The sequence below is a fragment of the Lagenorhynchus albirostris genome, chromosome 4, assembly GCF_949774975.1.
Source record: "Lagenorhynchus albirostris chromosome 4, mLagAlb1.1, whole genome shotgun sequence".
Taxonomy (NCBI): Eukaryota; Metazoa; Chordata; class Mammalia; order Artiodactyla; family Delphinidae; genus Lagenorhynchus; species Lagenorhynchus albirostris.
The window spans coordinates 126,353,343-126,380,991 of record NC_083098.1 but is presented as its reverse complement, the minus strand read 5'-3'; the positions used below and the strand labels follow the sequence as shown (position 1 = coordinate 126,380,991).

At 37.5% G+C, this 27,649-nt stretch overlaps 1 protein-coding gene across 1 annotated transcript in view; it reads right to left on the bottom strand.

The window, feature by feature from the left end:
* Positions 1–2,569: 2,569 nt before the first annotated feature.
* SYNPO2 (synaptopodin 2) overlaps positions 2,570–27,649 on the bottom strand; it is a 171,796-nt gene continuing 146,716 nt past the window's right edge. Inside the window, exon 5 of the mRNA XM_060148653.1 lies at positions 2,570–6,314. Coding sequence (XP_060004636.1) covers positions 5,772–6,314 — 543 coding nt within the window. The 3' untranslated portion in view covers positions 2,570–5,771. The remainder of the gene's footprint in view (positions 6,315–27,649) is intronic.

Genomic DNA, 27,649 nt, shown 5'->3' with positions numbered 1-27,649 from the left:
GGGTCCTAAAAAGCTGCTGTGGACTCCTGTCATAGATTTCTCTGCTGCTTAAAAAATGGTTGCTCCATCCAAGTGGGAGTAGGGGCAGTACAAACAGTGTATCTTCCCTAGTTTAAGGATGGCACTTTACTTTCCAGCGTGTGCACTATACCTGCAGAATACATCTATAGCTCAGTTGTCTAAATGGATAATTTTTTCTAGAAGAGGTGATGCTGACGAAAGGCTAAGCAGGATCCTCTGAATGTTCGTAGTAATGTAGACAGGGTTCTTCAAGGTCAGTTTGGGCTTACATAAAATTGTGCCTTTGCCTACATATACCCCATTATAATTTATTTGGTAATTTAGGGCAAACCTCACATTTATTCAAATCATCATGGTGAGGCAGTCCTGCTCTACAAAGCCTTTTCAGACCCTCAAGTAATAAGCATAAATCTCAAAATCCTGAAGAGGTGGTGAAGCTTTTTCCTCTTGGCTGGAGGTGGGAATGGAGGACAGTTTATTAAGAAGAGTGACAGAGGGACTTCCCTGGTGGCACAGTGGTTGGGAGTCCGCCTGCCAATGCAGGGGACACGGGTTCGAGCCCTGGTCTGGGAAGATCCCACATGCCGCGGGGCAACTAAGCCCGTGTGCCACAACTACTGAGACTACGTGCCTAGAGCCTGTGCTCCGGAACAAGAGAAGCCACCGCAGTGAGAGGCCCACACACCACAGTGAAGAGTGGCCCCTGCTCGCCACAACTAGAGAAAGCCTGCACATAGCAATGAAGACCCAACGCAGCCAAAAATAAATATAAATAAATACATTAAAAAAAAAAAAGAAGAGTGACAGAAAAGTCAAGGACAAATAAGGTACAATGTAGCGACTCTTCACTACAACTTTAGAGAGGAAAAAAATATCAGAGCAAGATACACTGGTGGCATTTCCTCTTTAAGTGGTTTTCATAAAATTACTTGATTTTTATAGGGGGGATTGCCAGACTCTTTCTAGAAATATAAACTGTCACATTTTATAATGCTGTGAATAATGAAATGTCCCTTTGTGAAAAATACTGCTCCATTAAATTTGAGAAGTCACAGATCCTGTTATTTTCCAAAACCACTGAGGAAAAGTACTTTGCACTAAATACTTCTGGTATTATGTGGACTAGGGAAACACTGGCTAGTCCTGAAGCGTCTCTGTTGCTGTCTTCCTGGTGACTAGCCAGGGAATTGGACTCTCCTTGCCTCAGGCTGCCCGCTGGCTCCACGTGGAGATAACATAACTTATCTTTTGGCATGTTTTGAGATTTATAGTTTACTGAGTGCTAGGAATTCCTAAGAGGAAAGGGGCTTTTTCTATGGCATTAGCATCTTCAGTCATGTGAACAAAAAAAGAAGAGAGTGTCACTCATCATCTAGTTATACAAAGGGTTAAGTCGGAATCTACTGCAGTTGACCCACCGACAGAACAGTGCACCCTGAGGAAAATACAGCATGGAAAAAATGTATGAGGCATTCTGTGCTTTGGATAAACAGGCACCTAGGTAGTTAAGAAGCACATCTCAGGAAGAATTTCAGTGAGCCCAGTTTCTTGCAGAAAAGCACAAAAATCATTAATTTGAGATATCTGTTCTATGTGATTAGCAATAATCTTTTACTAAGATGTTTGCTTGACTACCAGTATTTCCTAGCAAAAAAATTCATAGGTATACTGGCTCCTACCCTGCCTCTTCAGAGCAGTTTCTCAGAGCTACTGAGAGACTGTCTTCCTGGCTGTAGTCCTCAGTAAGACCCCGAATAAAACTTAAACTCACAACTCTATGTTGTGTGTTTTTCTTTAAGTTGACAGACAGTATAGTGCTACTGTCTCTTAAGTTATTTAAATCTTTAAAATGGTCCTCATTTTTAAAGAATGTTTCAAGTGCTGGCCCTTTAAAAAATATGTTTTATCAGAATGCCAAAAACAGCCATTTTATTCATAATTTTAAAAAAAAAGAAGTATCAAAAAGCTGTGCTGCATAATATCACTGACCAGGGAGCTCACATTCCAGCTGATGGTTTTAATAGTATGTAGGAAAATCCAAAGTCATTTTTTAAAAGCTTTACTTAAATATGCTTTATTATAATGAAACCTTCAGTTTAATCGAGGTGAGGGATCAGAAGCCCTGGAATGACAAACATGGTAGATTCTCTGAGTCCAGGGTGGTTTTAGAAATCCAATCAACACATTATCAAGTCATATTACCACTGGCCATGCTTGTGCTTAGGACTGATTTTCAATACTATGAAAGAAAGAATTAATAGAGAATAATATTAAATTAATAAAGAATAATATTCTAATATTAAAATATGGATCCAAAACCTCTTAACTTGCATGTGAAATTGATCATATTTTGAGGTAAATTTTTTTTTAAGTTTTTAAATGTTATAGCTAAAATGTTACCAACCAACATGAAATTCTTTTGATGTGTCTGGAAGCTGATACAGTAGAAACTAAAATTTAAAAATATGTAGTAGATAAGGTTAAATCTTTGGAGTGAAGACTATTTCAAAACAATTTTTTATAAGGAAAAATAAAAAGGCTGTTTAAGTTGATTTTCAAGTTAATATTTATTACTAATACAATTTTGATTTTCAGTATGCATCTTTCAAATACAGTCTATTGGGATTAACAAAGGTGGAAATGTTAAGCTAATAAGCAGGAGAACATAGTCTATTTTAGAAGAAAAGGTGTGGACAGTGTAGATACTTCTACTTTAAAAGGAAATCAAATGTGAAAATCTACTTTCTCTTAAAAACAAACATTTCTACAGTTCCTATCTAATTATAATAACTGAGCCTATTTGATGTATTTTTTTATCCAAAGTTTCAATTGATTAATATATATATGTATATGCTTGAGCCCTAACTGTGTAGCCCTTTCCAGTGTGGGTGATGGGGCCAAAACATGAGACATATTCAGAGATAAATGGACTAGAATTGTGCAGTTATAAAACTTAAAATACAGCACAGTATTTAAATCATCTTAATAACAGACACTTCACACACATGCAATGATATAGTTAAACTCAAGATGGAAAGGAGGTGCCAAATTAGTGTACTTTTAGAGAATGCTTTTTAATCCATGGTAGAACAGAACTCTGTACCTATGCGACTGCTACTAGTAGAAAAATGTCTTACAACACATGTGGTATATATTTACAAAGCAACAGCTCTTCTCTAAAAAGACTATTATTTGGAATATAAGACAAACTGTTTTTATTTTTGTGAGAACAGTAGTTATCTAGGTATTCTCAAAAGGAATCAGATATCAGCATGGCAACCTTAGCTCAAACACTAGCTTGAGTGTAAGCAATCTAACTTTACTCCTTTTTGAGTAAACTGGAGATAAATACCCATACATTTTGTGATGATTTGACAATGGCACTTCTGCTTTTCAGAATTATGTCTGCAAAGTATGACTTCTTGAAACATTGACTTCTAATAAAAATATGAGACAGTCATTTCCTTGTGAATGAAAAATGCATAACTTTCCTGCCATGTACTGTCATTTTCATGATGTCTAGAATAAATTCAAATAGCTTAATACCATGATTATTTTGATCTAGTGCATGCAAAGAGGGAGATGGCTGTTTTACAATAATATTTAAGTTTAAAATGTCTGCTTCTCTCTATTTTGAGTCTAGTGAAAGTTTTAGTGAATAATATAATGTATATCAACTTCTGGAATTGAAGTATCTAAAATCTAAGGAGTAAAGGAAATAACTTCTAGCATCATAAAAGAAAGCAACAAAATAGGATATGATCCTGTCACACAAAATCTTTTCTGCTAAATTCTGCATATCTTAAAACATTGACATGTAGAATAACTGAATCACTATAAGAATTTTTATGTGGGGATTCCTGAAAATTCCTGACAGATTAATCAATATACCAGACATTATTTTTTTAAGATTCCATAGGAATTCTTTAGGAATCAATAATTATATCTTATAATTTGAGAGAATTAATGCTGTATCAATTTAAGATAATTTAACACTATAAATTTAGAAAGTACTCTTCTTAATAACTGAACAAATTAGTATCTGGGTGACTCCATTACCAATAGAATTTACTGTGATTTCTTCAACTTTTTATTTCTTTGTTTCCAACATAAGGGATTACTTGTATCCTGGCAATTTTAAAAAATTTTATCCTGTGAAAGAGACCATCATAGTGATAAATTCAAGAGTCAAAAAAAGTAAAACAAAACAAAATAATCATATTTAGAAACCTAAGAAAGTTTTGAACACTCAAGATGTTTTCATTTTAAAATGTTCTCAATTCTTGTTTATGATGTAAAATACTTTGAATTTCCTTGTATTTAATACTTTGTGGGTATGGCAGTGAGGAGCAGGTGTTTGACTGATTGTCTCATGGTCATGCTAACAAGGCATGGGTCATGGAATTGTCCAAGCAACTGTTTAACTTCCTTTGAACATCCTAATGATGTCTTTCTAAAGAAGCACCACTTGTTGCATAGGCTTCTGTGGCATGCTTTCCATAACTAAATAAATGGTCATGACCTACGTTTGCATAATAACAGACACATCCTCTACCACTTCCTTAAATCCACTAATACCTTTTTTTCTTCATATCAACCCTCACTCCACATAACACATAGCACAAAACCTGCCGCCCAACAATTCCTCTTGGACCTTTAATGATACATGTAGTGACACCAGGGACCTCATCCACTCCTAAACTTAATCTGATATTTATATGATGAGCAATAAAAATGCATACTGCATCAAGGGTCATTCTACAAATGAGAGAAACTCAGAATATCAGAGCTGTTAAGGATATAAGAGATTAAATAATCTGATATTCTCATTTGACAAATGAGAACGCCTGAACCCAGAATCTATTCCTGTCTCAGGCTATTGGCTTTAAGTAGATTAAAAATAAATCCTGTAGGGCTTCCCTGGTGGCGCAGTGGTTGAGAGTCCGCCTGCCGATGCGGGGGACGCGGATTCGTGCCCCGGTCCGGGAGGATCCCACATGCCGCGGAGCGGCCGGGCCCGTGAGCCGTGGCCGCTGAGAGGCCTGCGTACCGCAAAAAAAAAAAAAAAAAAAAAACTAAATCCTGTACCTAAATCTTTCTATTCCCCACATATCTCAAAAATCCATCTGAAATGTATAATTGTCTTACTCTCAAATATTTATTTCTTTCTGAGAACATCTATATTTCAATTCCAAAAACCAAATTTTATCAGATTTTAAAATATATTTCAGAGAAATGCTTAAAATACCACCAAGGAAATCCTCTTTATGTAATTATTATTCATTGTCATATCCCCATTGAAAAATTCTCCAATATTATATATTCTTGCTGTTACTGCTAATGACAATTAGCATACCATATTTCATTAATTCCATCCTAGACTAAGGCACATACAAGAAAATACTTAAATTTCATTTTAATTGAGAGAGTTTAGTTGCCTAGACTACTCCATATTAATGAAAAGAATGGAATTAAGATTATGAATTACGTATAAGTGCCATCAGCACAGAAAATGAATTTTTCTTCAAAGAAATTCTCTATGCATCTGCAGAGAAGGAAGTGATTCACACTCACATGTGCATATACACACACACACACACACACACACACACACACACAAACTCAGATAAATGACCTATGAGAACAAGCCAAGATCAAAAGTGAATCTAAATCTGTTGGAAAAGTCAAAACCACTGCAAAGAAACATTAAAAAAAAATTATAAGTGGCACATGATCAGTTCTTCTAACTTTCATGTTTGGCGTCTCCATCCCCTAGGGTGTGGGTTATAGTTGCAATTGGTTACCGAAACACAGTAATCAGACCTGGTCTCCATGGACATTATTTCAGAATCATTTCTGGAAGGCTGCCTATAATATGCATATGGTACCTGTGAATCATGTTGGGAGTTGGTGGGCATACTATTATTGGGTAGGAATGCAACATTATACTCTTGCCTTCCAAATGAGCCCATATTGGCCTTCTGGGTTTGAGGGACATAGGACAGTCTTTCATTCCAATCCTCAGACGGCCCTGGAAGCACCTTCCTCCGAGCTGCTGAGACCACATTTGCCATAATGGATTCCTGAATGTTTCTGGGTCTGAAGGCATCATCCAGTAAACCAAAAGAAGACTTGGCTGCTGCTTCCCCAGGAGTTAGTCTCTTGTTTGCTTCCTCTAGCCCATCAGTTGGTTTGCTAGAGTAGCTATAAGCAGGCTGGTATACCCAAGGAGATGTTGTAGAGATGGTGGGTGGGACTGGTCTTCCAGGAAGAGAAAGAGAGCATCCACTCTGCTAGAAATAATGAAAATGTTAATATATCTCATTCATGTTGGTTTATGCTGATTGACTGTTATTCCAATGTATTCTCCACACCATTACTAAGCACTATAAAAATCAAATCACCACAATGCTTAGTCCTAAAGCCAAGATAGGCTGCCTCTACCCGGTGTATTATTAATGCTGGTCTGGGACTTGGCCCTCATTTAGGACCTCCTCCTTGCTCTCCTTTTCTGAACCCATAGCTCCAATTGCTACCATCTTTCTTAGTTATAACCACCATGGCAGGTGCCCTGTCATCACTGGGAGCCACCCTTACTTCTGTCTGCACTCTTCATATTCATATCTATATCCACAGCCCACCCTCATTCTAATCCTGTTTTCCTGATACCAAATAAACTTAACATACTGATAACTCTGGAAACAGACCATGAGCTACTGGGCTTTGTACTTTTCCCAAGTGACTTTTAATATGTTATATTGATCCACTGATTACAGCAAAAACAAAGAAAAACTACTCAGATGTATTCAGTGTTACTGGTCTGATGGAGTAGATCGCCTTTCTCCAGCCAGATTCTTTTTATACAATAGTGAAAATCACATCAATCTTTATTTTCTGAGTGTGGTGTATTGCCCATGTCTTGAAGGAAACATTTCAGCCACGTGTTTCATTTGTGCTTTGGTTCCTTTTATGTGTATTACATTCCTTATTTCCTTGAGAGTGTGTGTCCCTGAAATATTCCCTTGTATATGCTAAATGTTCAGTTTGTCTAATATGCAGAAATATAAATTACTGAAAGCTCTTTTATTCTCTCTTTTTACCCATTCTGTATTTCCAGGGACCTTGAAGTCTGGTTATATACATTATATTCTCACACATTCCCATTCGCATGAGACCCTTAGACAAACTCTTGGCAAAAAGTATCAAAGGCACACTTAAGAGAAATGAGTCAACTTGGAAGTATCATAACATTGTGTTTCTTGAACAAAAAGCATTGCCATGCTTAAAAATGTGTTCAGATACTATAAATGGTTTCAACAGCTTTTCTTTCTTAATCAAGTTCTTAAATTTAAAATGAATAGCAACACCTGGATTTGGACAAAATGTCTCAGATTAAAATGTTTAGGTATTTCTGTTGTTGTTATTCCATTAGGCACACAAAGAAGGTGGGTGGTTCAATCTTGGTTTGCATATAAAGAATAAGGGAGTCAATATAATGAATCTTGATTCTCTCTTTTCAGTCATTAAAACTTTAGTAATAATGGGGAAATTTCCTGGCAGTCCATTGGTTAGGACTCAGCACTTTCACTGCGTGGGGCCCGGGTCCGATCCCTGGTGGGGGAACTAAGATCCCTCAAGGGATGCAGCCAAAAGAAAAAAAAAAACTTTAGTAATAATGGTTGACTTTTAGCAAAAACTTGTTTTCATTAATCTCCTTCTCTTAATCTAAATCCAGTAAGTCAGTATTTAAGGACTTGGTTTCTATTCCACATTGTTAGTGCATTGTTTTCATTCATTTATTCATTTAACAAAAATTTTATTGAATACCTAATGTTTCTAGGCACTTTCCCATGAGCAAAAGATACAAAGATGCTTCGGATAAAGTCCCTCTCCTCAGGAAGCATACAATCCAGTACAGTTTTTAGCTCTGCAATTGTGAGTTAGTCAATCAGAAGTCAATTTAGAGAAGAGACTCTTTACCTATCTTGACAGGACCAATAGCCAGTTTTGTACACTGTGAGAAGTATTAACATTCAGCATGATAAAGAGGAATTAGCTCTTCTCTCCCACAGTATGTGTCTATGTCTCCCTTTTGTCCTTATCTCTGGAAGAAAGAGAACAACATTGGTCTATAGAGTCCCTGGGACGCTTTTCACATTCCAATGATATCTGTTTTCCATCAGATACAGCACCTGCTTTAGTCTGGTCTTTAAAACAATAGAGACGTAAAGGATGGCAACAAAAAGACTCAGGTCTCCATAGAAATATAGGAGAGGCTCCTGAATATGCATACAGGTAACTAACATCACTGGCTAATAACTGGAAAAATAAATAATTATCAGTATATTTGGAAATATTAAGTACAATGTGAAGGCATACACCTCAGTGATAGGGCATGAAAAACACTGGATGAAAGAGAGAACTTTATTTTCTGGTCTTTGTTCTACCCACTTAGTTGGGAAATCTTCAGAAGAATGGAATCTTAACAGAAATGTAAAAGTTCAAAACACTGTTGAATGATACTCTAAAAACAAAGACATCAGGGATTGTTTTTCAGCTGAGGCAAAAAACATTAATCAGTTGAATGTGGGGAGAAAGAGTAAAACTTTGAAGTATAGTGTTGAAAGAGTAAGTCATAGTTTTCTGAAGAGAAATTTAAAATAGCATTGAAGATTTTAAGAAAAGTCTCATGTAGAATAGACATACGCCAAATATAGCAGCAGTGCAGGTCGTAAAGGAAGAGTGCAATGACCTCAATGAACAAAATGACAATTGCTCTTCTATATACTCCTCAGACTGCCAAATGTGACTTCATGCTCCTTTAAATGCTAACAATAGAATAAAATTACAAATTGTCTTAGGTTAGAGATGCAACTGTGGTATAAATAAATAGTTCTTTAGGTACATTTTTGTTTCTGTTCATGCCAAAAGTATTTCAGGCCTCTAGTCTCTGCCTGCACCCAAACCCCTAATTCTAACGTATTTCCCCAAAGCAATTTTCACATTTTGTTCTTTGGTGCTATTTCCTTCTGTCAATCTCTGTCCCAAGGCTCACGCTGTTCTCTGCTTGGCTGGCTAAATGAAGCCATGTGATCTATCCTGAGCCAGAAATGACCAAAGGGACCTGAAAATAACAGAAGTGTTTCTTCTGTTTTGGAGTTTAGATGTCTGATGGTAGAATCCTAGCCACACATGGGTTAGATTCTGTGTTGGAGTTTCTATCTTGGGTTGTATTATTATCAAAAGAATTTAGTTTTGATATGAGAGCACTTAACTGTAACCAGTATGTTAAATTGGTTATTTTTTTGTGTATTATTATGTATGATGTGTCATCAAAATTCTTATTTCTTTTTGTCTCCTACTACTATTTAAGTTTTTTTAATGAAAGAAATTTTTTCACTGCTGCTTATGAAACTTAGCAGGTCCTGGGACATTTTGCTTCCTTTTAGGACTAGTCCTATCATTACCTTAAGTTACCCAAACCACTTGATTTCAACATAGAATATTCCAGCCACTGGAATAACAAACTCCAATCTCCTCTTAGAGTTAAATCTCCTCTCCTTCCCCAACTGCGGCCCATTTCAGGAGGATCACCTTCCTTCAGGGAAGGCACTGTGGTTGGCTTCTTCATGCTTTCTTCCTCTTCCTCTCCTAGCTTGCGAACCCTGACTTCCAGCCCCCTGGGGTTAGAATGACAGGATAGAGAAAAAAAGAGCAGAAAGAAATTTTTACTTGATTTGGTAACATCATATTCTGGCTTTTCACTCTCAGAGCCAGGGGGGCCCAGAGAAGAAAACTTTCAAGGGATATTTGAAGATTCTTATTCCTATCAGATAGCTCATCTGCAGTCCTCGGTTCATGCCAATTCATCTCAGTTCTAGGGGTTAACTTGTAACTCAATCTGCACCCCCTAGAAAGCTGTCTACCTACCGTTGTAGCTACTAGGCTCTGTTTGCACCCTTGGAGAGGCCCCAAGACGACCCCATCCAGCTCTTCCTTACTTCTGGACTGCTCTGGTCCATGGGGAATGCTCACATCATTTGCCTTTGGGAGTGCAGCAGCAGATTTCCTGGTTCTTTGCCAAAACAGTTTTTCACACCATCTCTCACCCTGTAGATATCCTGGGAGGGAGTCAGACTGACTGCAGCCCACCCACTCTGACCTCCCATCCATCTGCATGCTGACATCTCGGATCAAGTTCCCTAAGAAGCCACTTTGAAACTCTTTTCTCACAAGGCTGGAGGTGAGAGTGTAGGGCCCCCCAACTCCACCTACTCCAAACACACACTTGATCTGCAGCATTCCAGAATTCCTCCTCACAAAATCCTCTCTCCTTACCAGACTCTGACCCCCTTTAATAACCTGGACCTAAGGAGTTCCAGAATTGTGCAAGTGGTTTGCTATTCTGTGAACACACCGGGACACTCATGTCTGCTATTTTCTTTGTAAAGTCTATGTTTTAATCTGGAATCTCACTTCAGTGTGCAGCATCTCTTATATTTGAGGGCCTTGGGGGAAATTTCCACTTTAATATTCTGTTATATAACATTATCATTTTCAGTAGAGCATATAGTTCTTTCTCATTTTTCTTTTTAAAATGAAATATAGGTTAAAAATAGAATGAAATGTGTTTTTTTCTACTAATTAATTTCAAGAAATTTATCTAATAACTTCAAATAGTCTTAAAAGTTGAAACCTTATACCGCACCCAGGCCTTGCCCTAGAGAAGGTGCCTCACTCATTTCCAGGGCATCTCAGGTAGTGCTTAAGCTCTAATCGTTGAGAACATCTTCCACATATTGAACCAAACTTTGCCTCCCATAACTTTACCCCATTGATCCTGATAACATAAAGTACATCTACTTATACTCCTCTCCAGCCATTCCTTCACATATTCCAGGCTGCTTCCGCTCTTTTGGAGCACCTTCACCACCTCATGCTCTTCTTCACTTTTCCAACGAAGGGAAAATAACATCTATGGTGTTCACTCCCTCAGGTTTTCTGCATCCTTTTTCCGCCAGTTTGTTAGATAAAACTAATGCAGATGTAATGTCTTGATCTCCTTAAGTAGATGTACTTCCAGAAACACAATCACCAGAAGCAAACCCATGAAGATATCATTCAAACTGACTGAGGGGCCATGTCATCTGGCAGGTGGCATAGTTAATATTGCACGTAGAACAACAGTCTCTGTGTATTTAGACCAGTGTGCCATTTAAGTGTTGAATCCATGAGAGTACATGTCACTCTTTAGCTCATCCAATAAAATGCATGCATTAAAGGCTGCAAATATTCACACTGAACTCACGAATCACCTAGTGTTATGTATTCCCATCAAAAGGATAAACACAAAGGAAGCATTTTCCTGCTTCTGCCTTCAGCAATAGGCAACACTAGTAGATCACTTACTGTGTGCCCAGTGGCGGGTGCTAATTGCTTTGCGTGGAATATTTCATGTATTCCTCATAACAACCCCATGAAGTAGGCACTTTTAAGATTCCTATTTTCCAGATGAGGACAGTGACACTTAAAGAGGGTAAGTAACTTCCGCAAGGGTAGAAAGCTAAAAAGTGCTAGAGTGGGGGGAGTTGAACTCAGGCAGTCTCATATCAGGGTTCTTAATCAAATACATATGACACTGTACTTGGAATGCAATTGTTTTGAAAAAATATCTTTTCAAAAAAAGATTTGAATCCAAGCAAACTAAATGGAATGAGATGTTAGAAATTTTGGCAAGGGTCATTGAAATCTTAATTTTGGATTAATTGATACTGGCATCTTGCCATTTGTCACAAGCACAGGTAGGCACCAGTGAGTAGGGAATACATCACATGAGATGTACTCCCTCTCTCTGAAGATGAGACACCGGGCACCCTGCATTCAGGTCAGCTGAAAAGCTCAGAGGAGCGGGGGGCCTTTCTCCGCTTGACATGAACTATCTTTTATGTCAGTTAGATGTTGACTTATCCACATAGCTTGTTAATGAAGCAGCTTAGTGAGCTTCCTTGTGAAACTGTCCAGTAACCAATTTAGCTGCCAGGAAACACTTGACATTTAAAATAAGGAAAGGTCATCTGAGGTTTACCTAGGACAAAGAAGTGAATTCTAAAGTAATGCAAATAGCCCTAGAAGCCAAAGAAGTTAAATGTGATATACGTTTTGAAGTTTAAACTGTTTCATACCATAAACCTTATAAGCTAAAAAATTCTCTTGGCTGAAATCCTGCTTACACATACACAGTAGAGAATCTCCAGCTGACAAATGTTATTTCAACTCCTTCGACTCCTTTCTCTCTAAACACACATGATCAGTAAATATTCATCACAAACATATACTTTATCATAAGCAGATTCTAATAAAAGCCAACAGGAATAAATGGCATTTCTTTTGACTTATAAATCACTGATTAGAACTTCTACAAAGCAGAGGTCCATGAAAGGGCACATGAATAGAAGAAAGCACCAGGCATCTGCCAGTTTTCCATTTGCTCAGGTTAAAATATTTGGAGTGATTGTTGACTCCTCCCCATCTCTTACACTCCACACCTGAACTGTCAGCTTTAAAATATATCCAGCATCTGACTATTTCTTACCATCTCCATTGGTACCATCCTGGGCTAACCCACCATACTCTTTTGCCTGGATTATTGCTATAGTCTCCTAATTAGTTTCCCCAGTTCACCCTTGCTCCTTTAGTCTAGCCTCAATACGGCAGCCATATTGAGAATCCTGTTGAAACCTAAGTCAGATTATGTCACTTAGTCCTCTGTTTAAAACTCTGTCATCGCTTCTCATTTCACAACAGGAAACAAAGTTCTTCCACTGACCCACAAGGCCCTACAAAATCTGCTGGTTTCACCCCTCCTTATACCTCTGATTTCATCTCCTCCTGTTCTCTCCCTACCATTTTGCTCCAGCTACGCTGGCCTCTTTGCTATCCTTTGAACAGATCAGGTACCCTCATGCCTCAGGACCTTTATACTTGCTGATCCTCTGCCTGGAACACAGTACTCCAGATATTAGGGTGATCCTACTTCATTTCCTTCAGGCCTTACTCAGGTATCTTATGATCACTATTTGGCTATTCTCAATCTCTCTCTCTCTTCCCCCCAACCCCAAGATTCCCTATCCCTCTTCCCTGCTTTATTTCTCCCCTTAGGCTTATGCCTATCTAACATAATAAATGTTTATTTAATTATTTCGTTTATCTGCTTCTCCCCACTAAAATTTAGCTCTATCTAAAGTAGGGGTTAAATAAATAAATAAATAAATAAAAATAAAGTAGGGGTTATTCCAATCCAACAATGGGCAGAAGACCTAAATAGGCATTTCTCCAAAGAAGACATACAGATGGCCAAGAAGCACATGAAAAGCTGCTCAACATCACTAATTATTAGAGAAATGCAAATCAAAACTACAATGAGGTATCACCTCACACCAGTTAGAATGGGCATCATCAGGAAATCTACAAACAACAAATGCTGGAGAGGGTGTGGAGAAAAGGGAGACCTCTTGCACTATTGGTGGGAATGTCAATTGATACAGCCACTATGGAGAACAGTATGGAGGTTCCTCAAAAAACTAAAAATAGAATTACCATATGACCCAGCAATCCCACTACTGGGCATATACCCAGAGAAAACCATAATTCTAAAAGACACATGCACCCCAATATTCATTGCAGCACTATTTACAATAGCCAGGTCATGGAAGCAACCTAAATGCCCATTGACAGATGAATGGATGAAGAAGATGTGGTACATATATACAATGGAATATTACTCAGCCATATAAAGGAACAAAATTGGGTCATTTGTAGAGATGTGGATGAATCTAGAGACTCATACAGAGTGAAGTAAGTCAGAAAGAGAAAAACAAATATCGTATATTAACGCATATATGTGGAACCTAGAAAAATGGTACAGATGAACCGGTTTGCAGGGCAGAAATTGAGACAGATGTAGAGAACAAACATATGGACACCAAGGATGAATTGGGAGATTGGGATTGACCTGTATACACTGATGTGTATAAAATTGATGACTAATAAGAACCTGCTGTATAAAAAAATAAAATTAAATTTAAAAAAATAAAGTAGGGGTTATTGTTTTATTCATTAAGACATCCCTTGACCTAGAATGGTGCCTGCCAAGTAGATGTTTAGTAAGTATTTGTGAAATGAATGAATAATAATTTCTTTATCAGACTGCCGTAATCAGGAAGTTCAGTTATCTTCACCAAACTTTTTGGTCCTGTCCCAAGATGTAGCCCTTCTCACATGTCATTTACATGTGATGAGGAACTCACACAAATAGACCCATCCCACCACCCCCAATACATGCACACCAATATGCACATCAAGACATGTTTGACAAGACAGATAGGATTAATCAATGTTTATGAAAAATCAGATTTTCTAAACAGGTAAAAGATTGTAACATGCTTCAAATAAATGATTTGCATTTAGGTCAGTGGAAGTGTAAGGGTTTTAAACTGCTTTGCTTCCCCAAATGAGAAAAATCTTAGAAAAATGATTCATGAATCCTAAAGACAGCCCAAAATCTACTTGTAAGATTTAAAAATAAAGACCAAAGAAGAAAAAGATAATGGAAATTGGGATGGGTTAGAGTTGGAGAAGAGAAAGCTGAAAGCTAATTTACCACTTATCGTGAGATTGCAAGCAGGTGTAGGAAATGGCAGTTTCTACTATCTGATCTCTTGGGGCAATTCCAGCTCTAAAGAGTTTTCGATTACAATTTTTCTGACAATGGAAGCAGGTCAACATTGGAAGGAAGTTCTCCATAGGGATATAGAATTCCATTACCTAGAGATCCTTAAGTATAGGACAAATGCTCCCTTGATGTAATTTAGATACAATTAAGTAGTCAGGGGGATAGTAGAATTTTAAGGTCATTTTTGTTCTAGTCTCTTAATAAGACAGTCTCTATCACATATTCCCTGCCTTCTCAAGTGAACCTTAAATCTTCCTGGTGGAAGAAGTGGAGTTTTGGGAAATTCTGTTGTAGCTGTCTCTTATCTAAAAAATGGAAGTGTCCATTTTTTTAAACCAAAATCAGCAATATTATTCTGCTTACCAAGAATAGTGCAGATAACCAGGACTAATAAGTTGTACTATTGAATAGAAAAGTAGCCAAGTAACCATACATTGCTTAAATAGTTCCATGAATGCAATAAACATACTTAGACATCAAAATAAGAGATAATGTCTTGTAGCTAGAGCTTCTCATCTTGGCTTTGCCATTAACCATTTATCTTAATTCATCTTAGATTAACTATCAGATTAAATTTTTGGTTCTAAAACAATAAACTTTAAAAAATTTTTATTTTAGGTTTGAAGGCAATCCCTTTGTGAGAGAGGCTAAGAGTTATAACTGACAATAGAAGCCAGCATGTTATATTGGAAAGAATGTGAATTTGGACATCACATTGACCTGGGAGTCCTGCCTTTGCCTCTTTTTACCCATATGATTCAACCTCTCCCAGCCTTACTTTCCTTGGTTGTAAAATGGTAAGAATGCTGGCTACTGTTTCAAGATTATGGGTAGAGTAGAGATTGTGTTTATAAATCAAATGCCACGTAGCACAACAGATTATTCTTGTTATTGTGAGAAGAGTCTGTGAGGCCTTAAAAGGTGTCAGAGACCTGGCAGAACCTTTTGTTCAAGAGGCAACTGCATAGGCAGGCTCCTGCCCTAGGATAAAAATAGGAGGGAGCTGCCTTTGAAGTGGCATTAGCACTGCACGCCTCAGATATTGCTGTGCCAGCCATTGACTCCCTCCCACCAGAACGCCGGCAGCAGGGCTGGCCAGAAACATCGCCACTGACCTCATCTCTCTGCTAGCTCTGGGTGGGCCAAAGTATAGACTTCTGGATCTTTTTTAACCTTCTGTTATAGAAGAATAAAAATAACCACATTAATTTAAGGTCATGAAGACTGATGTTAGGCAGGAGTCTACACTTATACTTCTGTGGTCCCTTTCATCTTAGAAGCAATGATAACAATAACTAAAGTGTACAGAATTTTTACTATGTACTAGTCACAGTTTTAAGCATTTTGTCTATTAACTCATTTAATGCCCCCAACAATCCCCAATTTCTGCAAATATATAATCCCCAATTTCTGCAAATAAGGAAACTGAGGCATAGAAATTAGGTGATTTACCTGAAGTTACACAGCTCATTTTTGTAAAGGGAAACTGAAGAATTAAGGCCATAGATAATAAAATTTTATCTGAGTAATGTGTTTTAAGGCATTATATATGTTAGTGGAAAAGAATTACTGCAGCAGCAATTTTTACCCTCTCATTTTCCTCTATCCTCAGAAAAGAAGTATGTCACTCTCAAAATTATAATCTGTGAAAATACTCCTATTAATATAGACTGTATTATATTTAAGTAGCTGGCATTGCCATTTTAATTTTTTATAATTCTTGGGAAAAAGCCTTACTTAAGTGCATTTTTGTAAAAGTCTAATTTGGTTTGAACATAAAAATAAAATCTTTTAAACACATTTCAAAATATTTTCTGAAAAGAAGTTTTCTCTCCTCAGAAGATTTAAACAGTAAAAGTTATATAGATTTCTCACTATTGAAAAGAATGAATAATAGCAAAAGTTCAGCTCTCATCAATTTCTATAGAGAATTTCACAATAAATAAAGGATGCTGATCCTGTATGAAATAAGTGAATTTTTGACCTTGTGGAAGGTTTTTGTAGAGAAAAATTATCAGTGCCTGGCATATAGAAAGCACTTCATAAAAGAGAGTCATGTGTATTAGTATAAAATTAATACTTATACTATATCCCTAATTAGAATTATGTTTATGATAAATTATAAAACCCATTTAAGGGTTTCCCTAGTGGTGCAGTGGTTGGGAGCCGCATGCCAATGCGGGGGACACGGGTTCGAGACCTGGTCCGGGAGGATCCCACATGCCGCGGAGCAACTGAGCCCGCAGGCCACAGCTGGGGCCCGCGCACCTGGAGCCAGTGCTCTGCAGCAGGAGGGGCCACCGCAGTGAGAGGCCCGTGCACCACAGCGGGGAGCGGCCCCCACTCGCTGCAGCTGGAGGGGGCCCGTGCACAGCAGCGGGGACCCAACGCAGCCAAAAATAAAATAAATTAATTAAAAAAAACATTTTAAATGGTTTAACTATGTGAATATAGCTTTAGCTGTCCATAATATTCTAAACACCTTCTTTCCTGAAACAAATCCAGGCAACCATCTCCTCCCTCCCTCATTCACAAAAAGAAAAGTTACCATGAATGTGCATTTGTCCCTAGAAGGAAAGTAGGGATAAGAGATATTTTTTATAGCTTATGTGCCTGCTATTTGAAGTGGAGCTAATATCCCTTAAGCAAACTCATTTCCCAACTAGAATGGCTTTCTCAGAGGAAAATTTTATCAGTTAAGGTATTAAGAACAATTCTTAAGATATGTGTGGGTGCTATAGAACAACCTTGCTCGGGCCCTCTGCATGATAACATTCTCCAAATTTCCTACTGGCAGCTTTTTAGGCAATCCTACTGTTACAATTCCTTATAACATTTTTAAAAAACAGGAAATCCAAGCTGGTTAATGGTAGTGACAGACACATCAACAACTACACAACACGTGACATTATTTCATAAGGATGCAGAGGATACAGCATGAAGAAAACAACGTACTTGATCTTTGTAACTGTTCTTCTATCCATTACGTTTTTAAGCTTATTAAATAGATCCTTTGATTCATATCCTGGGCCTTGGGGAAAATGTTTAACCTACTGTTCTTGGAAAGTTTAAGGTTTTTTTTCAATATTTATACTGTGTTAGTTTCTGTTGTACAATAAAGTGAATCAGCCATATGCATACATATGTCCCCATATCCCCTCCCTCTTTAGCCTCCCTCCCATCCTCCCTATCCCACCCCTCTAGGTCATTGCAGAGCACCGAGCTGATCTCCCTGTGCTATACTGCTGCTTCCCACTAGCTATCTATTTTACATGTGGTAGTGTATATATGTTGATGCTACTCTCAACTCGCCCCAGCTTCCCCCTCCCACCCCGTGTCTTCAAGTCCATTCTCTATGTCTACATCTTTATTCCTGCCAGAGAGAAAAACAAATACCATACGCTAACGCATATATAGGAATCTAAAAAAAAAAAAAAAAAATGGTACAGAAGTTTAAGATTTAGTGCCAAATCATATTTATGTTTCCTTTGTCAAAAACACGGCTCCAGAGTGATGTTTAAAATTAGGAATAATAAAAATATAACTCTTCATCTGGGAAATCACCAACTTGTTTTCTTAAGTGCAGAGTAGATAAAAATTTTGCTTAATTGCCTTACCATATCTCTCTGGAACAAATGGTACATTTTATTTAATGATAACTTTCTTGTTTAAGGGAATTTACACAATAATTTCATATATGTCAGTTCATTTTAGAGACACAAGAATGCCATAAAGTAAGTGGGAGTTTCAAGTGAATGGTGGTTTTTCAAATGAAGAGATAAAAGACCACTAAGGGGGGCTTCCCTGGTGACGCAGTGGTTAAGAATCCGCCTGCCAATTCAGGGGACAAAGGTTCAAGCCCTAGTCCAGGAAGATCCCACATTCCATGGAGCAACTAAGCCCGTGCGCCACAACTACTGATCCTGCACTCTAGAGCCCACGAGCCACAACTACTGAGTCTGCGCATCACAACTACTGAAGCCCACGTGCCCTAGAGCACGTGCTCTGCAACAGGAGAAGCCACCGCAATGAGAAGCCCGCGCACCGCAACAGAGTGGCCCCCACTCGCCGCAACTAGAGAAAGCCCATGCACGGCAACGAAGACCCAAAACTATCCAAAAATAAACAACTAAAAAAAAAAGACCACTAAGGGATAAAATAGATTAAAGCAGAGTGTACAGTGATAGTCCTGATGGTGTGCTTTTCAAATGCAAATGGGAAATATGGAAACATCTTTTATCAGAAGTGCCCCAGGTACATTTCTTCAAAATTAGGAAGCATTTACTTTACTTGAAGATACTAATCCCAGGTATAAATGTAGTTCCATTAATGGTTCAAGGGGATGTCTCATAAGGTATTAGGATGCTTGTCTACTTATCAAACTTGCAAAATTAGAGAGCAAATTTTTTTTTTTTTTTTTTTTTTGCTGTACGCAGGCCTCTCACTGTTGTGGCCTCTCCCATTGCGGAGCACAGGCTCTGGACGCGCAGGCTCAGCGGCCATGGCTCACGGGCCTAGCTGCTCTGCTGCATGTGGGATCTTCCCGGACCAGGGCACGAACCCGTGTCCCCTGCATCGGCAGGCGGACTCTCAATTATGCGCCACCAGGGAACCCCTAGAGAGCAAATATTTAATTTTTCCCTTGACATTAGTTATTACAGCTTTTCCTATTGGCATAGCTTTCTTAATGCACTTATAAAATGGCAGTATGTAATTATCTAGACATAATATTGCATATTAATACTACAGCAAATTTTTCTATGTGGGCCACTCATTTATTCAAAAGATCTCATTCCTTATTATTTCCCTGACCACTCCTCGTTACCAAGTTCACCTTCATTTTGATATGATGTTAGGTAGCTATTGACTATCCGCTTGCTAAACAATTGTTTCACTTTCAGTATTGATTCATACAAATGCATAGACGAATTAACAAAAGCCTTATGAACTAACTAACACTTCATCAACCCTCTAAGCCACTTTGGTTGTACAGTCTTAGCCTAATATAAAAGGTAAATTCTTCTGGAAGTATTAACATGTTTAGGCCATCATAAATATACATTTGAGATTGAGAGAAAAGAAGAGATCCTTCAGTAAGATGTATGTTTGAAGTTCTCAAGCAACTATCCATTAAAGAAAAGAAAAATGCTGGGGAAGGGATGGAAAAAAAATGTCCAGAGCTTATCTGTTTGTAAAAAGATTCCTTACTTATACCAGTCAAAAAGTTCCTCTCAAATCTGTTTTGATCTGTTTTGTAAATATTATGAGACACCTTCTGATAGTGATATTCAGTTTTTCCAGTTGATGGTTGTTTTCCCATTCCATTCTTGTCCTTATTCTTGCGTCTTTCAATATTGGTAAATCTAATGAGGATAAGTCCCTTTTAAAATATAATAAATAGGTCAGCGATGATTGACCACCTGGAATCACATATGCTAGTGACCTAGGCTAGAGCTTTTGTTTGTTTTAGCTGGGAGGAAATTTATCTCCCAATTCCTTCATTTATAGAGCCTGAAGGAGGTGTGGGTAGGGGGAGCAATTCTTACAATTTCTCACTGTGGGTCAGATAGTCCCAGATGAAATCCAACTCTGATGTTACAACTAGTTGTCTAGACCAGTACATTTTTTGCAAAAAAAATGAAGTCTAGATGAGACAAAATGAAGTCTGACAATGCAATGCAATCCCCATGATACACTGATAATTAAACATCTATGCACCATTCACAAAACAGGATTTTCACTTTGCCCGTGGTTGACAGTGGTAGGTAGAATATCACAGAAGTTTGGAAAAAAAAAAAAAAGACAACAAAACAGAGATTGAATAGTGAAAGCAAAGAAGGTAAATACTAAATGGTTCTTTGTAAAAAATTGCTTTTTGTATGAATGCATAATATGTTTGACGTAATTTCATAAAATGGAAAATGTTCATTTTAAGAGCAAAGGATGGAGAGCTAGTGATTCAGGTGAAATGATAAGCAAAGAATAGCAGAAGTTCTGCTCTACAGAATTGCAAGCCCTTTTCTTACTTTACTCCAGTGTGCCTAATGGCTGCCCTAGGACTAGAGGTGTCTCTGAATTTCAGAATGCTCTCCATTCTCAGGAAGTATCTGCGTGTGTCGAGAATAGACAGGAGGAATTATAGTCACACTTTACAGACACTGGAACCAAAGCAAATCTTCTGGTCAGGGCTTCAAGGAAAGAAAAATTATTCTCTAACCGCCTAAGCTCTGCTTTTTGTCTCATTAGAAAAATGATGTCTTTAAGATTTTTTCTTCAAATATTCTGGAATTAAAGTGGTAAGGAACAAACAAATTTTGTCTTGTCGGGTTTTAAACTGACCTTGGTTTTTAAAAAGCATTGAACTGCATCAAAATACTCACAACACTTAAAACCCAAATGTTTTTAAGGAGCTATTTATATAGAGAATTATAAAATCTTAGAGGTGGAAGGCATTTTAGAGATCCTGCAATCAAGCTTCCATGAGGTATAGGAGTTCCTTTTATAACACCCCTGATAGGCATTGCAATGGAAAAAGCACAGGCTATGAAAACAGATAGACTTGGATTCAGCTGGTGAGTCTGCCACCTTACTGGCTGGGTGACTTTGGGCAATTTTCTTAAGCTCTCTGAGCTTCAATTTCCTTATCAATTAAAAAAAATGAGGATAATTTCCACCAAATAAGGTCATTGTGAAAATTAAATACATGGATTAAGACCCTTAACACATTTTATATGTCTAACACATATGTTAGTTAGTTCCTTCTCCATTCCTTCCCCACAAGTTTTTGAAGTTTTCTTAAGTTAAACTGAAATTTACTGTCTTGTAACTTCCATTCACTAGTCCTGTTTTTCTTTTTCACAATGGAGACCTTTACTCTCTCATCCATACCAAAATTCCTCAAATATCCAGCTCTCCTACCTCCTTTTTAGTCTTTTCTCCTCCCACTGGTAAATGTACAAGCATATATCTCATGTTACAGAACTTCCAGACACATCACCATCCTTTTTGTTTTAGAAATAAACTTTAGTGCGTCAAAGGCCTGAAAACAATACTCCTGTTAGGATCAAAGCTGCTACTCAGTGGGCCTACCTGTCCCTTTGTTCTGTTCACTCTTCTAATGTTTAAGCAGCCTCTTGACTGACTGCATTTTGTCAATCCAGCACACAATCTGATTGTCTTAATGTTAAGGTTAAACAAAAATATTGGGATCTTTCCCTGTGATCCATAAAGCACACGAACTTCTTTTTAGTTTTGGAGATTTTACAATCATACTTGTTTCCATTTTAAAAAGCTAATTAGCATTCAAAGTGCTTCAAAATTCTCCTTTAGTCTAGATCCCAAAATAAGAATGTTTTGATTACTGCCAGAGAGATTTCAGTTATTAGTAAGAACATTTTTGATTGGAGATAAGAGACTCTACTGCCCTACGGCCAAGGGAAGTCATACAATCCCTTTGCCCAGAGATAAGAAAAATCAGCCAGGGAACTTTGTACAGTCGCTTCTCTAGATGATAAAATTGTATCATTCTATTCCTAGAAATATTTATTCTCAGACTTGATTAGAAGCAGGGGGTTAGATAAAATCACATCTCAAGGCCCTCTTTATTCTTCTATTTAAAAAACAAATTTAAAAGACTGTTCAAAGCAAATTATTTGCAACACACTTTAGAATGGTTGCCTGTGAAGCACTCTCTGAGCGGGAAGAGAGTTTGCTGCCACCTCCTGGGCTTTTAGAATAAAGCTGTCAAGATCAGCACTTCAGGGCTGCTCCCTTCAGACAAGGCATCAAGAGCATTTGAAAGCAGGTGCCGTTTACAAGTCTGGCTGTCCCGGACTGAATGAACTAGAAAACTATTGATGGGTTTTAAAGAATAAAGTTGATTTCAGTGTTTTGTGTGTCAGAAAACTGGTTTTCAAAGTGAGGTTCACAGCCCATTACCATCAGAATCACCTGGGGTATATGTTACAAAAACAAATTCCTGGGCCCCATCCAGGGGCTACTAAAATCATAATTTCCCTGGGGCGAGGGGAATCTTAATTTTTCCCTGGGAACAAAAGTTGGAAAACTGCATATTAGAATACTGTGAAGTCAAAAAAATAATAATAATACTGTGAAGGCAATAGTTTGCTCACACTAAAACACTGTATATAAAGGAAATAGTTGGTGAACTGAAGTGAAAAACTAAAATTAAAAGTTCTAAGAGATATATTTTGTTTTGCTCTTAATTTCAATAATACCACCTGAAATGAATTGTGACATTTTGCTGGACATTTCATAATGTAGAATTCAAAATCTATTTAGCCCATATTGAGTTTATATGAAGGATTATAAGTGGCACCATCTGATAAGCATTAACAAGTAGTCCAGTGGGCCAGACCATCAATAAATTCTGAGTGTGATTAAAACAAGAAAGAAACTTCCAACTGTGAAAGGGTTGGTATGATACTTTAAGTTATCATTTTATTTATATCAGTCCAGCCAATTCCTTAGTGATTTTTAGCTCTAGAGGATGGTTTTGTGAATACTTCTTTATCAAACTGAGATATGCTAGCAGAAAAAAGAACTAATGCCATGTAAGAAAGAAACCTAGTTGTTTTTTACTTTTTAAGAAAAAGTGTAATTAAACGCCACAAAAGGAAAACTTAACTAAGTCAATTTAACTGTATTTGAAACTAAAGCAATTTTAGATTGAGATGAATTTTTCAGAATCTCATCTTGTTGTGATTTTTCTCTCTTCAAGATCATCCTAACTTCTGCTTCTGACTCAGAAGAATTCTAGAAGTACCAGAAAACCCACAAAAATTCCCTGTGTTTGAAAGGCAGCTGGAATTTTAAGTTCCTCCCTACATCAGTCATTCAGCTTCTGAGAATTGTTTTTCATCACTTGCGCTGTGAGCTGGGAGTTTGCTCTGTTCAGACCGAGGTTTCACTCTTTCTGGTTTTGGAAACTGATCACGCTTCTCAGGCAAGGGGATCAATTACTCTAAAAAGACCAGGTTGCTGACCCTTCATCCTGGGACAGTGTTGAGGAGGAGGGATAAGAACAGCTGCCTGCTGCATCGTCAGAGGCCAGCCAGGTTCTCTCAGAGCCCCAACTGTTGCAGGCCTGAATTGGGGTAGCTTCGGGGATTGGGTTGCCAACTGTTCCACTTTCTGTGTGATAGGCCTAGTTAAGCTTCAACTGTCCTACTAGAACCTTGCTCAGGATACCAGCTATTCTATTTTGAGAATATATTTCATTTACAAGCATTTCCCCTAAGAATTCTCTCTATATTGCTAAATACACCACACTTATTTTCTTTGATATTGGTACTTTGAATTTATCACAGTCCCTTTATAGTGAGTCTCAAAGCTGATATTAAGTTTCTTTTTAAAAAAATACTGTACCAGTCTTTTTGAATCCTGGTCTCATCTTTGTATACCACTACAACAATGCTAGTACAATAGATGAAGACAAAAGAGAAAAAAATTAACCAATAGGCTGAATACAGAGGAATATAGAAAAATAAAACTTCAGTAAAAAGAAAACAGTAGAGAAGAAACAAAGATGTCTCAGTAAAAGACTCCTGGGGATATATTATTCTTCATGTCAATATGAGATTTATACAGACACTGCTGCCGCTTTTTCTATTTTAGTTCTCTTAGATCCCTTAAACTGGGATTCATATTAACAGAGAAAACAAAAGAACTTTTTAAATCATTGTGTGTGTTTCCCTCCTTGGTAGTTTATGAAATAGTAGCTATTGTTTATTGAGTACCCTTTATAAGAATATTAAAAGCTAACATATGTTGAATGCTTTCTATGCACCAGGCACTGTTTTATACCCATTGCACATATTGGTTTGTTTAATCTTCACAAATCGTGAGGTACACCTATTATTTTCTCCATTACATAGCAGAGGGTACTGAGACACAGAGAGGCTGAATCGTTTGCCTAATGTCTCCCAACAAGCAAGAGGCAGCCTGGGATTCAGCTACAGGCATTTTGGCCCAAGTCCACACGCTTACCCACTACAAAATATTGTCTCTGTATACTTGGTGTTTATGTGCATTATCTCACGTAATCATTGGTGAATTTCATTTAAAAAATGGTTACCTTATGCTTCCCCTAAATCAAATCATTGCTTTAATTTATTTATTTTTTAATTTAAATATTTGCAGGAACATTTTTCTGCATTATTGTTACTAAAATTTGAGGAATTTCTCATCACTATTCTTTTTTTCCTTAATTTACCTGGTGTAAATTAGCACAGCTGTAGTAATATATGATGGCTTGAAGTGGGTGTTTGAGGAATTTAGTCAAACACATCATGGGTATTCACTCAATGGAACTAGCAAAATGTTAGACTTTCCCCTACCATTTGAGTTATAAGCAAATAGGCTGGTAGAAATAAAAACGACACCTTTCTCCCTCCCCTTGTACCTGTTCACAAGTGTCTATTATTTGGGTCTACCAAACTCTAAGAAGTTTTTTCAACATTTCTTTCTTTGATTTGGAAGGTATAAAGTAACTTTTGAGTTATTCCTGAGACAGGTATAGCTCATCACCTCTGATGGGCAATTCCTTTCATATGTGACCTTTGTCTTGTGATCAAGTGAGGTAATGTAGCCTTGTGATTAGAGAATAGCTCTGGAGTCTGACTGTTGGGTCTTGAGTCTTAGCCTCATCACTTTAGACAAGTTTCTTAACTTTTCTTTACTGTATTTTCTCATCTGTAAAGTAGAATGATAATAGTACCTTCTTCATACACTAGTCATTTTGTGATGACTAAAAAAGTTAAAATTTGTTGTCTTTAGAATGGCACCTAGCATATAGTAAGTCCTCGTAATTATCACTGTATTAGTGGATCTATGGTTTTAAATTAAGGCAGTAAAGATCTGCAAATATAATGAGGGTTTTTTACAATTAACTCAGAAGTTCACATCTTCTCTCCTTGAAGTTAGTGACGAGAATGTTCATACCCACATTTAGAATCCATTACAGTAGTTCTTTAGGAGATGTTTCCAAAATGACAATGAGACATAGTTTAAAGCAAACAGAACAAAACAAAAAACTACTGGAAAAAACATAAGGTATAAAAATGTCCTCTCTGGGAACTTTTCAACAGAAATACCTGTTGAGAAACCTTCCATTGAGGACATTGCAGCAGGAGGGGTTTGCTGCCTCATCCATATCCAGGATGAATGCTAGCTCAGCCAGGAGACACTTCATGGAACTCTAAGATTCCAGTGACGACTACTTTTTTGATATATTTTGAAACACTGAAAACTGTGATTCTCTCAGCATTATTCTGTGTAGACTTATTCCTGTTGAAATGTCTCAAGTTATTATTGGTTTAGTAGCAAACCAAGCTGGGTGCTGATTCACTATGATAAGCAAGTTCCCTGAATTACTTTTAGTGGGAAAGGCATGAAGCCAAGGGGAGTACTTCCTTTTATGTAGAGCCTTTGATTTTGCTTTATTTTTTTTTAATGACATTCCTCACTGCTCCCAGCCCATGAATATCACCTTTTCACCCTGATATAAGTGAAAGAATTTTGGGAACTCATACAAAATCACTGTCAAATCCATCATTTCTACTTATAAAACAGATGCTTATTTTTCAGAGACTGGTTTTCACTTCCAACATATTATCATAGCATCTGATTTTATGAGCAATCTTATGATAGTAGGGTCCTTTCTAATGTCTCTCAAGTGGTCAAAGCCATCCATTAAGCATATGTAGAGTAGGCTTTTGGTGGATGGTTTGCTGAACACATAATTAACAGGTCTCAGGGAGTGGGATTCTGGGGTCTAATGAGACTATGGAAATCTTGTGGTACTGAAGGGAGAGCCTGGACTTGGATGTCAGATAAGTATGTAAGTCCAACCCCAGCCCATTACTTTATAAGCTTAGTGATTGCCAGACAAGTTGGTTAGCCTCTCTGGGCTTCAGATACCTTGTCTACGAAATGGAAATAATAATAATACCTTCATGTTCAGGGTAATTCTGAGGAGTAAATGAGACCACAGTGTAATTGGTTAAGGGTGTAGGTCCAGACCAAATCCAGGATCCACTACTTAACGCTATGTGATCTTGGGCAAGATATTCAGCCTCTTTGTGCCTCAGAATCCCATCTATAATCTATACACTGAGGATTATGATGGTACCTATCTCATAAGGACTACTGATTAAAAAAGATAATCTATGGTGGTTGCCAGAGGGGTGGAGGTGTGGGTGGGCAAAATGGGTGAAGGTGGTTAAAGGTACAAACTTGAGGTTATCAGAAATAAGTTCTGGGGATGTAATGTACAGCATGGTGACTATAGTTAACAATACTGTATTGTATATTTGAAAGTTGCTAAGAGAGTAGATCTTAAAAGTTCTTATCACAAGAAAAAGAAATTTGTAACTATGTGTGATGTTAATTAGATCTATTGTGATGATCAATTTGCAGTATATACTAGTATCAAATCATTATTGTACACCTGAAACTAATGTGATGTTATATGTCAATTATATATCCATTTAAAAAAAAAAAGAATCTATGAAGATACTTGGCACAATTCAGGGCCCAGAGTTTGTGCTCAGTTAGCGTTAGTTATTGTTATAATTTATGTAAAGTATTAACATTGTTCCTGGCTTTTAGTAGAAACTTAATACATCAACCCCCCCCACCCTACCTTCTGTCTTTTCCTTAGACCTCATGAGCTTGTTTAAATGGCTGCCACAGCTTCCATCCCCACCCATGTCATCCTAACTGAGATCGTAATCTTGACTCAGGGCCTTTGGGTGGTCTTGAAAACAGATCATTCCACTAAATAAAGATACCAAAGAGCCTCCCTGACTTCTAAAATGTCTCCTGAAGAACAAAGAAAAACACTTTTGCTTTTTGATATTTACTTGCAAGAAGAAA